Here is a 12,799-nt window from a genome sequence, read left to right as displayed (position 1 = left end):
AAACATAGGGGCAACATGTAGGCAAAAATTTTCGTAATTTGGCAAAGAAATCTGCAGCCGCACCACACGCCCTGAGCCGAGCTGCACTGCGCAAGCTGAGCTGAGCTGAGCCATGCACCCTGAGCCAAGCCTTGTGGTGCGGCTCAGCTTGGGCCGTGCAGCTTGGGCATGGTTTAGCTTGGCTTGTGGCGCATGGCATGAGCTGAGCTGGCGCCCTAAGCTGAGCTGCACTGTGCAGCCCAAGCAAAGCTGAGCAAGGGGCCTGAGCTTATCTGAGCCGAGCCAAGCCACACGCTCCTGCACCCACAGTGGGTCCGTTTGGGGGAGAATCGTGCCCCGCAGGGCCCGATCCAGCCCTTGGTGAGTGCAGGAGTGCTCCCAGCTGGCCTTTGACCCCTGTGCAATGATGTCACTTCCGGAAGTGACATTATCGCACAAGCCAGGGATGAAACGGAAAAGAAACCCTCCTGAGCAGCAAGGTCAATGTCAGGCTCCCAGTTTTCTGCTGGGAGAGTAAAGGGACCTGGCAATCCCCCGGTTTGGACTCCAGGGGACCAGGCAACCCTACTTGGGTCAGTCACAGCTCTTCCAGAGCTCTCTCAGCCCCACTCACCTCACAGGTGATTGTTGCGGGGATAATAATAACATACTTTGTAAACTGCTCTGAGTGGGTGTTAAGTTGTCCTCAAGGGCCGTATATAATTTGTATGTTTTTTTTTTATTATTATTATTATTATTTGCATTTATCAAAGTATCCAGCCTACAACTGATCCCTATTCTGCAAACAAGACCTCTATGTTTGCAAGGCAACTCTAGTGCAGCTTTCCCAAGCCACGTTGAGCCTCAGCTTTTAAGTCCAAAGGCCTCCAGTTCAGTGAGAGATCAATGCCATCAAATAAGGGCTGCCGACTCCTACAGAAACCTACACAACCATTACGATCTTTTCCAGAGGTAATACTTCATGACAACCCATGGAAGGGCCTTCTTGGCTGTGGCACCAAATTATGGGATTCCCTCCCCAGGAAGGTTCATCTATTCCCCTCAATCACTGTCTGCTGCCGTCAGGTGAAATCTTTCCTGTTTCATCTGGCGGAATACTTTAACTGACCGTCCTTCACGTTTGTCTTTAACTGCTGATTTTACATATATCTGTTGTTTCTGAAGCTGATTGTTCACTGCCTTGAGGGTCCAAATTGGGCAGAAAGGTGGCATACAAATGTTTTTAATAAATTAAATAAGCAAACACATCCCATTACTCTGTTGCAGATAAAGGGAACGGGGGAGTAACTGGCTTTAAAACTTCTTTCTGCTTTTATTGTCTCTTTTTTTTACTGTGTTGTGAGCAGCTTCAGACACCTTTGGGGGTAGAAATAGCAGGATATAATTTTTTTTAGATCAAAACATACAAGGATGCACACCGCCTGAAGACGTCCTCACCGGGTACCTCTGTGCCTGCCCAGCATGGATTCTGTTCTGTATTACACAATGCATTACAGAATTTGGCTACAGTTGTACAAAACTCATTTCTGGTTCAGACAAAATATGATATCCTGCAGCTAAACAAAGTTCTAGTGCCGAATGCAGCAAAACACGTGTGTGAAAATTTTTGCATGAGAGCTTCATTTCTTGCCAATTTATGGAACAGATTATTTAAATATGCTAAATGAAAATGATAAAAAGCACGAAGGCCCGTCTCATCTACAATACGAGTCAAAACCTCATATTAAAATTGCAATTTGGAGTAAGGAAGCAGATGTTCTCCTCTTTGACAATTAATTTGGATTTAAGCCACTGCAACCTCAGCAGTTTTTTAAAGTTGTTTTCATAAGCTGTAGCTTAGTCCTGTGCAAAATCCTTACAGGACTATTTTCACTGGCACTTTCTGGTCTTTAAGCACTTATTGCTGGTGGGCAAGAGCAGTGATGCACTCAAGACAACAGGACAGCAGCAGCCCAAATAAAAGGAGCCTTTGCAATCATATTTAAAACCCTAGCAATGCTGCATACATAGAAGGCCACTCTTCAAACCCCTTTCAAAATGTTTTCTAAACTGTGTGGCATTTGTGGGTTCTACAACCCATGGAACAAAGGGAAAGAGTTTGCAGTGGGGCCAGAAGATAATCTGCAGCTTGGGAGATGCTCATGGAAAAGAAAGAATTTAGGAACAGTAACATCAGAATATAGATTCTCCAATCCAGGATTCACAAACAATTACCTTCAATGTTTCACATTTATATAGCAGTATACTCAGGGGTCATTTAGTAGAAAAAGAGCTGGAGGAACTCATTAGCATAACTCATTAGCCAATCCAGGCCGTAACGGGCCCAAAATGGCTGAGAGTCAGGTGGGCGGGGCCACCTGTCATGTGACCTCTTTGGGGAACTGTTCCCCCTCAAAATGAGCCCTGAGTATACCACTTGTGCATTCATTTATCTCAGTCATCTTTACATCAGTTCCGTTAATTGGGCCAGTGCCTCCTTACTGAAGTTTGTAAAAAGTCTGAGGAAATGTAGCTTGATATTCAGCTACACATTTTCAAGAATTAGGGCTAGGTTCCCCAGACCCAACCTGATTTCCACTGTGCCCCACAGCAACTATGGCGAATGGCTTTTAAAAAATAAAGGAGAGCTCAAATGGGTTCAGAATGCAGCAATGGGAGAGAAAGGGCTCCTGCCTCCTCAACCAGCAAAAACAGGGAAACAGCCCCCCTCCCCGAACTGTTTCAGTGTGGGGAAACAGCGTGGTGGTGGTGGTGGTGAGGAGACAGGATCCCTTTCTCCCTCACGGTGGTCTTCTGAGCCCATTTTACTTCTTTAAATTTTAAAAGCCATTCCCTGCAGTTGCTGTGTGGCTACAGGGAATGTGAGTTGGGTCTAGGGAACCCAAATCCAACTTGTTAAAATCCAGATGTGCAGTTTGGTCCTAAAACTACCTCATGAGATCCTGATAGGGGAGTTGGGGATTTCCTTGTTCACAGATTAAATCACCTAACTAAATAAGACAGTGGGACAGCCATGAACAGATCACCTGTAGTTTTTTCAGAATCTAACAGCAGTGTTGGCCCAGCTACTCCTGCCATCAAACTAAGGCTGCGGAGTTGGGAGAGGGGAGTGAATCTTCTCCCTGTGCCATCTTTCCACCGCAAAATACCTTCTTCCTCAGAATTGCTGCTCTGCTTCAGAGGAAAAAACACATCCTATACAGAACTTGAATATGGGGAAACTGGTGAAGATTAAATTCCCTGACGCTGCTATTTTCTTTTTTCCAAAAATATCTGAGATCTGATCACTGATCTCTTGCTGCTGTGTTTTTGGCTCTTAGCCAGTGCGGTACACTGTCTCTAAGGATGTGACTATCTAGCATTTCCAAAGTTATTAACGAGAAGGAAAGAGAAAGGAAGGATGTTCAAGAGGAGAAGGGAATATTCCAGTACAAAAAAAAAATTCAGATGTTACATTCCACGTGTATTTAAAGGCTGGCAACTGTGTGTAGATGCTCCCAGTATGTGCAGTCAACACATTGTGTGAAAAGGGCAGCATGCAGGTTTCCAGCTTTGGTACATGCAAACCACCAACTTGCTGTCAAGTCAACCCCTCATGGGTTTTCAAAGCAAGAGAGTAGCAGAGGTGGTTTGCCTTCCTCTGCATAGGAACCCTGGTCTGCATAGGAACCCTGGTCATTGCCTTCCTCTGCATAGGAACCCTGGTCTTCCTTGGTGCTCTCCCAACCAAGTATTAACTGTGGCAAAACCTGTTTAGCTTCCAAACTCAGGTTAGTCCAGGCTATTTAGATTGATACATGTGAATCAAAACCCTGAAACATCTGGGTTTCATGAAGCATGTATGGAAGGCTCTATGCATGTGCAAAATCTGTGTGTTGCCAAGTCAGAAGTGGTTCATGAGTGGCACGTTTTCTCTATATGCACAACTGACAAGCTCCCGGTTCACACAACCAAATTCTTGAAAATATTATTGTAAGAGACACACACACTGCCTAAACCCTGTTCGATGAAAACAATAACTTTGAAGTCTATTGTTAAGTGATGCCAAAATTTTGTTTATGGAATAAGCGGATACATAGTGGAATGTCATGTGACAAAAGGAAGCTCATTTAGAACTTTCTTCTGTTTTAACAGAAGGCTACAAATAATTATCAGATCTTAGTAAGCATTGCTAGCTAAGTAAATGCATTCTGCTTTTAGTAGCACAACATTTAATCACAGGAGTACGCAGAACGGCAGTAATTACTAGATCAGAACACATTAACAGCAGCCCCAGTAGTTTCCCCATCAATCTGCAGATATGTCCAAGATAAATCAAACCCTTGGAAGTTTCCTATAAATTAACAAGACTGAATGGCTTTTCATGAATAAGTAAGAAGCATTTCCTAAGGCAAATATTAAGATCACGTTGAAGAGTAACCATGGGCACAAATCGGAATATGGAGCAAATTTCTTCACGAAATGGGCTGTTTCATGTATCGTGAAACCGCGTTTTGTGGGGCTGCGGTTATCACAAAATTATCATGAAATTCATTACTTTTTGGCCTGTTTTGTTCGCTTCATGAACGATTCATAACTGCAGACAGGCTGGTGCTGATCCATTGATTCCCTAGGCAACAATTGGCCCAGACCTTTGGTTGCCATTGGAAAGCCCAATCATAGTCCACTTACCCTTGATTGGTAGCTCTCCTAGCTATCTGGAGAGCTTCCATTCTGCCCTATACAGCCAGGAGCTGGAGGTCAATCCCCTAGGCAACCAAGGAGGTGGACCTTCTGTAGCCATGGGCACACCAATCTCACCCCTCCAAACCTTGTTAGGCAGGTCTGTCTGCCAACCACAGACCTCCTGTTCTGTTCTAGAAACTCCCGGTTCACATTTCAGTCATGCACTCTGGCAGCACTTCCCTTCCCACCCTTCCTGTTGACCTTCCTGATCAACGTATTGCAAACTGGGAGGGTGAAGGAGAGCCTGCTGAAGTCTCCCTGTGAGTTTGACATCACTGGGTATGAAGGGAGCCGTTGAAATGCCCCCGGGTTCTGACGAATTACGAAACGAACAAACCATTTTGGCAAACATGTCAGTTTCGTGAAATTTCATGAAATGCAATTCGTGGATCGTGATAAAACACGAAACTCTCGTTTGGGGCTTTTTCCGTTTTGTGCCCATGTCTATTGAAGAGCTAATGCAATGAATCTGCAACAATTTGGCTAATTTCAAACAAGGTAAAAAGAAATCATTTGCTTGGTCTCTTCAAATGTGAACCAATCTTTTAATAATAACTCGATTTATTCTTTTTTCTCATTTTGGTAAAAAAGGGGAAAATTGGCCTATGCACTTTATTTTATATAATAAAGTCTCTCTCTTTAATAAAGTATATAATAAAGGCTATCCAAATCCTTTAAGGTTTCAATTTCCAAATGACGACCCATCAAAAAGTTCTACCACAATAACATTTCTTATCAGTCCTTCCCTTCTTACCTCTCCAACCGTTTTCACATCTTCCCGGCCATACCAGTCAGGTTCATAGACTTCATGCAGGGACTCTGTTAGCTTCTTAGAAGCATCTTGCATGCCTAGACAATGGGAAGAAAAAGAATCCATTGTTGGATGGATGGCTACTACTGCTTAAATAAAGATAATATCAATGTATAATGCAGTATATAAGAAATAAGGTATAGGACCAGCCCAGGATTATAATAAACCTGTTTGAAAATCATACAACACAACTTTAATGAAATTAACAACATACTAGTAAGAATAAACAGATGCAAATGCTTTTAAAAACTTGCCTTTTCCAGCATATTTTTTCTAAACAGAATTATCTTTTTTAATGCATATATTCTGCCTTGGAAGTATTTTCCAGTGTAATATTCAAGCTTTAATTCCATTCCTCCTAAATATTTGTTTCTTTTAGGGGAAACTTCCCTGGGTCCCAGGCAGAGGGACTTTAGGGACCCCCACTGGACCTGTGCGCCATCCAGGGATGGAAAGAATGCAAATCAAAAGAGAGAAGTCACAGTATTCGCTATCATTATTAGCACAGCAAAAAGTAGGGGGTTGAAAAAGCCGGTTCAACCTTCTCCACTGCATCCCATATGACATTCTAGAGATAAAGGTTGAAACAAAATTAAAACTTGGGAGTGGAACTATAAGTTATGAGAGAACAAACTTTCTTAACTCTGTGAGTCTTTCGTAATGTTAGAGGGGACACTTGCAGAGGAGAACTGGAGACATTAAGAAGGATAAAACACCTCTCACTCCCTTACTAAAAAATCTTCCCTCCAAGTTCCCTGCAACTTCATGGTAACACAGCAAATGCATGTGGGAACACACACAAGCCAAAGTAACAGACAAATTCTAGTCTTGTGCAGAATAGGCCACAGAAAGTTTAAGGCGGTACTTTGACACATTATGAACATAAAGACATGTGCAAACAGAAGGCAATTCTATCCATGGCACAGAATTTTCCTGCCTCCCTCATCTTTTGCAGCCCACAGAGCATCCCAAAATGCTGCTCCTGCAGATAAGGGGAAGCTAATATAGTGGGTGTCTCAGAAACATGGTAGAATGGAGGAAATCAATGGGGTATGGTCATCCCTGGATATCAGCTTTATAGGCAGGACAGGGAGGGATATGTTAGGGGAGGTTCTGTATATCAAAGAGGGTATAGAGTCAAGATAGAAAACATTATGGGAATGAATTGCTCAAAAGTAGCAATATGGATAGAGATACTAGGCTCTAAGGGTTACTTAAAAGTGAGGGTGTACTTGATCAAACCCCTGAGGCTGATTTTTAAACGGAGAAGGAACTAAGGGAGGTGACTAAAGCAGATAATGTTGTGATAATGGGTGATTTCAAGCGCCCCCACACTCTCTGGGTAGACAATCATGCTGCAGAAATGAGGTTCCTAGACATCACAAGTGACTGTGCACTGGAACAGCTGGTCACAGAGCCAACCCAAGGGACTGTTATCTTGGATTTCATTCTGAGTGGAGCTCAAGACCCGCTGCAAGATGATGTATTTGCAGTGTTATCGAGTCCTGCATTCGTGTCAGAAGAAAGTTACGCTTACAGTCCAAAACCGTAACATTTTATTTCAAATGAGGAAACTTTACAAAAATTAGTTCAAAGGAAGCTGAAAGGGAAACTCAAGAGAGCCCAATCCAAGGATGGTGGAAGCTATTTAAAACCACAATGACTGAAGCACAGATAGACGTATTCTCCAAATTAGAAAAGGTACTGCTAAGCCTGAAAGGAAGCCTGCATATTAAGGACCCGAATCAAGGAAGCCCTAAAAGGCAAGAAGCCTTCTTTTTAAAAGTGGGCCCCAGTGAAGTAAACAGAAGGCAGCACAGGGTCTGGCAAAAAAAGTGTGAGTTAATAAATAGGTAAGTGAAAGTACCCAAGCTTTCCTTAGTGTGTGATTTCATTTCCCCTCGGTCTTCCTTCTGTTTCCTTTTAATTCCCAATACCTTTCTCTCTCCCCCGTCAGGGCTTCCTTCCTTTCTTTTAATTTCTCTTCTGCTGTTTTGGAAAGCAAGGAGGAAGGTATTGTGTTTGGTTCCGTCTTCTGTGACAGCCATTATGGGTTCCATAGATGCCTGCAGGATCAAAGAAGTTGTGGACCCCTGCTCTAGTCCATTGCCTTCCAGACTGCTTAAAAACTAATATCCCCAACCACCGTGAAACTGAAGACATACTGCACAACTGCAGGGCTACTGAGAATATTCTTCCCTTTCACAAAGAATGCACCAGATAACACCCAAATGAGGGTGATTTTCATAACACTCTAGAGGATCATTTTTTTCACGCTGCTGCAAATTAATCCTTCCAGATGGTAAGAAAAGAGACAATAAAGTATGACAGAGCATAAATATCTTGTATTAAGATGGTTCAGTGGCTAAAAAATGTACATATTACAAAGGCATTTCTATTCACATCTGACCTATTCTTAGCAAGCACCCCTCAGCTCTCCAGAACACGCTGAATATGTAACACGTAATGTGTTTCTATCTTGCACCAGAATGAAAATTCAGCTCATTCACAGACCAGTTATTGTGCAAATGAAAAAAAAGTGAAGATACACACACATGCATGAGCGCGAACACACACACACAATATTTCTTTTCTGAAAATTAAATATCCAAGATTCCACTTATGCCTCTATTTTGAAAACAAAATTTTAAAAAGCTTGGATGGAAAGGATTCTTAATCTTCAGCTATTATGTACAGCATGTGAGTAGGACTGCCTCTTACTTGATTCTGGAAAGAGACAGGCAATACTTCCTGTCTCTTGCACTTACTCAGTGGGGAAATGGGGGGGGGGGGCTGAACATCACTTCCTGTCAGGGTTGCCAGGTCCTTCATGGGTCAAACTGAAGGGTGGTAGTTCTTATCCTTGTGTGTCCTCCCACGCTCATCCATTACATTGGAAATGATGTCATTTTTCAGTGTGACAGGGAAGTGGGCGCCTCCCCCAAGCAGGTGCCATACCCCCAGTCAGGTGAGTGGTTGTGGTGGGTAGCAGCTGGGGCACCCTATCCCTGGAAGGGGCCTGGCAACCTTACGTCCTGTTTCAGAACAGGAAGTGACATCATGATGCTCAAGAAATTTTCAAATTCAAATTCCCAGCGAGTCATGATATCACTTCCTGTTCCAAAACATGAAGTGGCACCCCAGAAATGTCTACCCTGCAGTGCTCCTGGGGATATCCAGCCAAGGGCTAGCAACCCTACTTGACACAGAAATACCCCACCCAGGGTATTCCTCATTGACTCTTTCATCACAGAAATTAAATGGAACTAATGAATGTCAGTACTTTTATTCTGCACCCAGCCTCCCTCCCGCCCATACAGTGGCCGCTGCGTGTGAGAGATCACATGGAGCTCCACTTGTATTAAGCAGTGTTCAATCACAGCAGCCCTTTCTCAAGCTGCCATGACTGTGTAAATCACAAGAGCCAGACATACAACTTCCAAAGCAAATATGCTGATTCCATGAGATTCTGGCTGGCAGTTTCACAGCCTTTGGACAGCCAGTAAGTAGAGCCTACCAGCTGTATTCAATCAAGACAACTGATGTCTTGACTTAATTTTGCCCGGGTTAGCAAATTTGTCATTGGTTTCAATGGTCCCAGAGGTAATTAAGTGGGAACCATTGGCTGTGTATCAGGACGTGGCAACCTTTTAGAATTAAAGACCCAAACAACATCAAAATTCAGACCAAAAGATCAACAAAGAGCCAGTATAAGAAGGTCCATTTACATAACTGAAAACAGCCACCTTAAGATTCTTGAAAATTGACACATTTAACTGTAAAATTTCTGTGGCCCAAATACTTGGGAGTCCTTTTTTAGGAAGCGGCATATATGAGATCAACAATAAGTAATAAATATACACATGAGCGCCCTGAGTGATTATTTTAGTGCACTGGCATAAATGTCCCTTTGGTTCATACCCACGTATTACTAGCAACTGTTCACCCCTATCATTTCCCTTTCTGTAAAGCATCTCTAAGAAGCCTTTCAGTCATTTCTTCACACACTAGGGTTGCCAGGTCCCTGGGAGGTGAAAACGAGGGATGGTGGAATCGTGGTGGGGGGAGTCGCATGGAGGGTTCTTACCTTGCACAAGCAGCATGCGCATGCTCCTGAGCACCCTGCAATGACATCATTCCTGGCATAACATGGAAGTTATGGGTTGTTCAGGGCCTGAGTAAAAACAGGCCCCCAAACACTAAATTGGGGGCTGATTTTTACTCACAGCCAAGCTACAAGTGACGCCTGACACAGGTTGGACACTTGTCAGCTTCCCTCAAGTTTTGATGGGAAATGTAGGCATCCTGGTCTTACAGCCTGGCTCTCCAATTAATTGAATTTTATAGAAACCCCCCCACACACACCCAGCGAAGGGGGGCACCCAGCGAAAGCTCGATGTCTGCACTTCCCTCCCGACTGCATGTTCTCCCTCCCATAGACTGCCGCTCTGTAAACTTCAATTAAATGGAGAGCCAAGCTGCAAGACCAAGATGCCTACATTTCCCACCAAAACTTGAGGGAAGCTGACAAGTGTCCAACCTGTGTCAGGCATCACTTGTATCTTAGCTCTCAGTCAGCCTCTGGCCCAATCCATTACTTCCGCATCGCGCCAGGAATGATGTCAGTATGGAATTTTTGGTTCAGTATTGTGAACCAGCTTAAAGGAATCATAAGTGGCCTGTGTGTAAAGTGGTCCCCCCCACTTCCTTCTAGCATCTTTCATGGCTACAATAGAAAGTTTTCTATTTTGCCACATAGTGGAGCAGATAAAAACATCCCAAGGTTGACTTTCTCTCCAGAAGTGATAAGATATGAGCATACACCCCCTCCTCTCTTGAAAGATACGTGTTTGGCACTGGGTAGATCATGGTGTTGGAAAAGGGGTTGGTGTTAAACCAAATAAGGTAAGATGCAATTTAGCAATATGATAGGCTACACAATGCTTGTAGAAATCTCACAAGAATAATTGTGTGAAGTGAACAAAACCAATCAGTGGGTATATAGGTGGTCAAGTGTATGTGAAAACCAATAATTAACCACTGTAAAGTGATGCTCTTAGTGATATAAACAAAAGGTATAAAAGATCAGGTATTTCTTTGTCTTACTAGAACACAGGGAGGCTTGCTTTGAGGTCGTGTTCTCTATATTGCAAAACAAAAATTAATACAAAATGAAGAAGAGAATTAGTGCCATCATCCACAGCATCAAACACCCAACCCACACAATGGAAAGCCCATCTGCCAAAGAGGGGGGAGAAAAATTACAGTACTATTGATAAAAACACACGGCTTGCAAGCGACAGGTCTAGGTGACTCTGACTGTAAAGCTAGCAAAAAGCAAGTGTGAAAAGTACAGGAAGCTGTCTAATCCTGTTTAGAGATCAGGACATTGTTCTGATCCATACTGTAAGAGACTGTATATAGCTGTTACAATTTATATGCATGTACTGCAGCCAACAAAATTAAAGGAAAGGATAAGCAATAACAGCATAGTGCACAATATTTTTTTTAACTTTGTTATTTCTCCAATCCGGAAATGTAGCACACAACCAACTTCCATGCTTTAATTTGGTACACAATCGTTCAAACCCATATCACAATCCATACTCCATTGTACGCACATAGATCCCGCCCATTCAGTTTCCCCAGAAAAGCTGGTCCATGTACACAGAACAGATGTCCACAACTAGTCCTTATAAGTGGGGGGCTCTATGCATACAGTGAAGCACCCAATTCCTTCAAGAAACAACTGCACCAGCAGTCCGGGATACACAAACACACCAAACAAGAACCTTCCTAAAAATTTTGGTTTCACAACTGGCCCTTTACTCAAAACGAATCTGAGTGTGACGTGGGATAATATGTGTGACGCATTATCAAAATAAGAATTCAGCCATTGGGACAATGCAATGGATACTCTTTAATTTATTCTACACCCGGGAAAGTATTGTGACAGTATTTCTCACCTACAAACAGTTCTAAATCTTTTTTCACCAGCGTATTTGCAGAAATGATTAAGGATTGCAACACGGTACAGAATGCCATAAATGCAAAATGCTGTAAGTGCAATAGGTACCATATTTCACTCTGAATGTACGACCCAAAGAGGTTTTTTATTGTATTTGTAACTTGTATGTGAATTTCAGATGCCCCCCCTCTTTTTCTGGAGAGGACATGTTGGAAGGGGTGCACTATTCTTCCTTTCTAGTAAATAGGGTATGTTTCTTGATGATGAGGTCCAAAGCAGGAGGACAAGGAGGTTGGCCAAATGGAAATTCCTCATTAAAGAGATATTTCAAGTTGCAGGCTGGGGGATGGGGTGGGGCCTGAGCTTCTGCTTTTTTATGCCCCTCCCATTTATGCTGACCTTGTTGGTGACCCTGTTGGGGCATGTCAGCCTGCAGCAATTAAATTGGGGATTAGTCTCTCTCTAGTGCATATGTGGTTGTGGGTAGTCTTTTACCGTAGTAATATAATAACAATAACAACATTTGATTTATATATCACCCTTCAAGACAACTTAACGCCCACTCAGAGCAGCTTACAAAGTGTGTTATTATTATCCTCATGACAATCGCCCTGTGAGGTGGGTGGGACTGAGAGAGCTCTGAGAGAGCTGTGACTGACCCAAGGTCCCCCAGCTGGCTTCAAGTGGAGGAGTGGGGAATCAAACCTGGCTCTCCAGATTAAAGTCCTGCTGCTCATAACCACTACACCAAACTGGTCCTCTGGTACCATACCAATACCAAGAGAAAGCCGCTGTCTGGAAGCCACTTAAATGCATGTTATGCCCTTCACATGACAAAGCAAAAGAAAGAAATTGTGCATTTTGAGCGCAACTACCTTTGATTGCAGCTAAATATCCTCGGAGTTCTTTCTGGAGTCTGGAACCTTCTGCCTGAAACACAATACAGAAGCAAAATCACTCATACATATAAACGTTTTAGAGAACTTTCATTCATAGGATTGCCATAGGTCGGAAGTGACTTGATGGCACATAACACACACATATAACCCAGTAGAACAAACATGGCTTCATCAGAAAGAAGGATTCCATTCCTGTCATCTTACATAATTACAAACACACGCAGTATTTAATTTTTTTAAAGAGCATGATAAACTCAGTTTCACATAACATCAGCTGAACGAAATGAATTAGAGTTAATCCAATAACAACCACACTGTAATCTTCATGAAGCACCCAAACCCTTTCTATGTACACTGAAGTAGAGCTTATTGTGTAGACAATGGGAGTTTAGTTGG

At 42.9% G+C, this 12,799-nt stretch overlaps 1 protein-coding gene across 1 annotated transcript in view; it reads right to left on the bottom strand.

Annotated features, from left to right (window-relative positions):
• AMPH (amphiphysin) overlaps positions 1-12,799 on the bottom strand; it is a 138,194-nt gene that overhangs the window by 60,915 nt on the left and 64,480 nt on the right. Inside the window, exons 3-4 of the mRNA XM_054991453.1 lie at positions 12,380-12,434; positions 5,480-5,574 (exon numbers count right to left, since the gene is read on the bottom strand). Of these exons, the coding sequence (XP_054847428.1) occupies positions 5,480-5,574; positions 12,380-12,434 (150 nt within the window). The remainder of the gene's footprint in view (positions 1-5,479; positions 5,575-12,379; positions 12,435-12,799) is intronic.

This window comes from Eublepharis macularius, chromosome 11 (genome assembly GCF_028583425.1).
Source record: "Eublepharis macularius isolate TG4126 chromosome 11, MPM_Emac_v1.0, whole genome shotgun sequence".
Classification (NCBI taxonomy): Eukaryota; Metazoa; Chordata; class Lepidosauria; order Squamata; family Eublepharidae; genus Eublepharis; species Eublepharis macularius.
The sequence above is the reverse complement of the archived record's forward strand: the minus strand, read 5'-3'. Positions and strand labels throughout refer to the sequence as shown.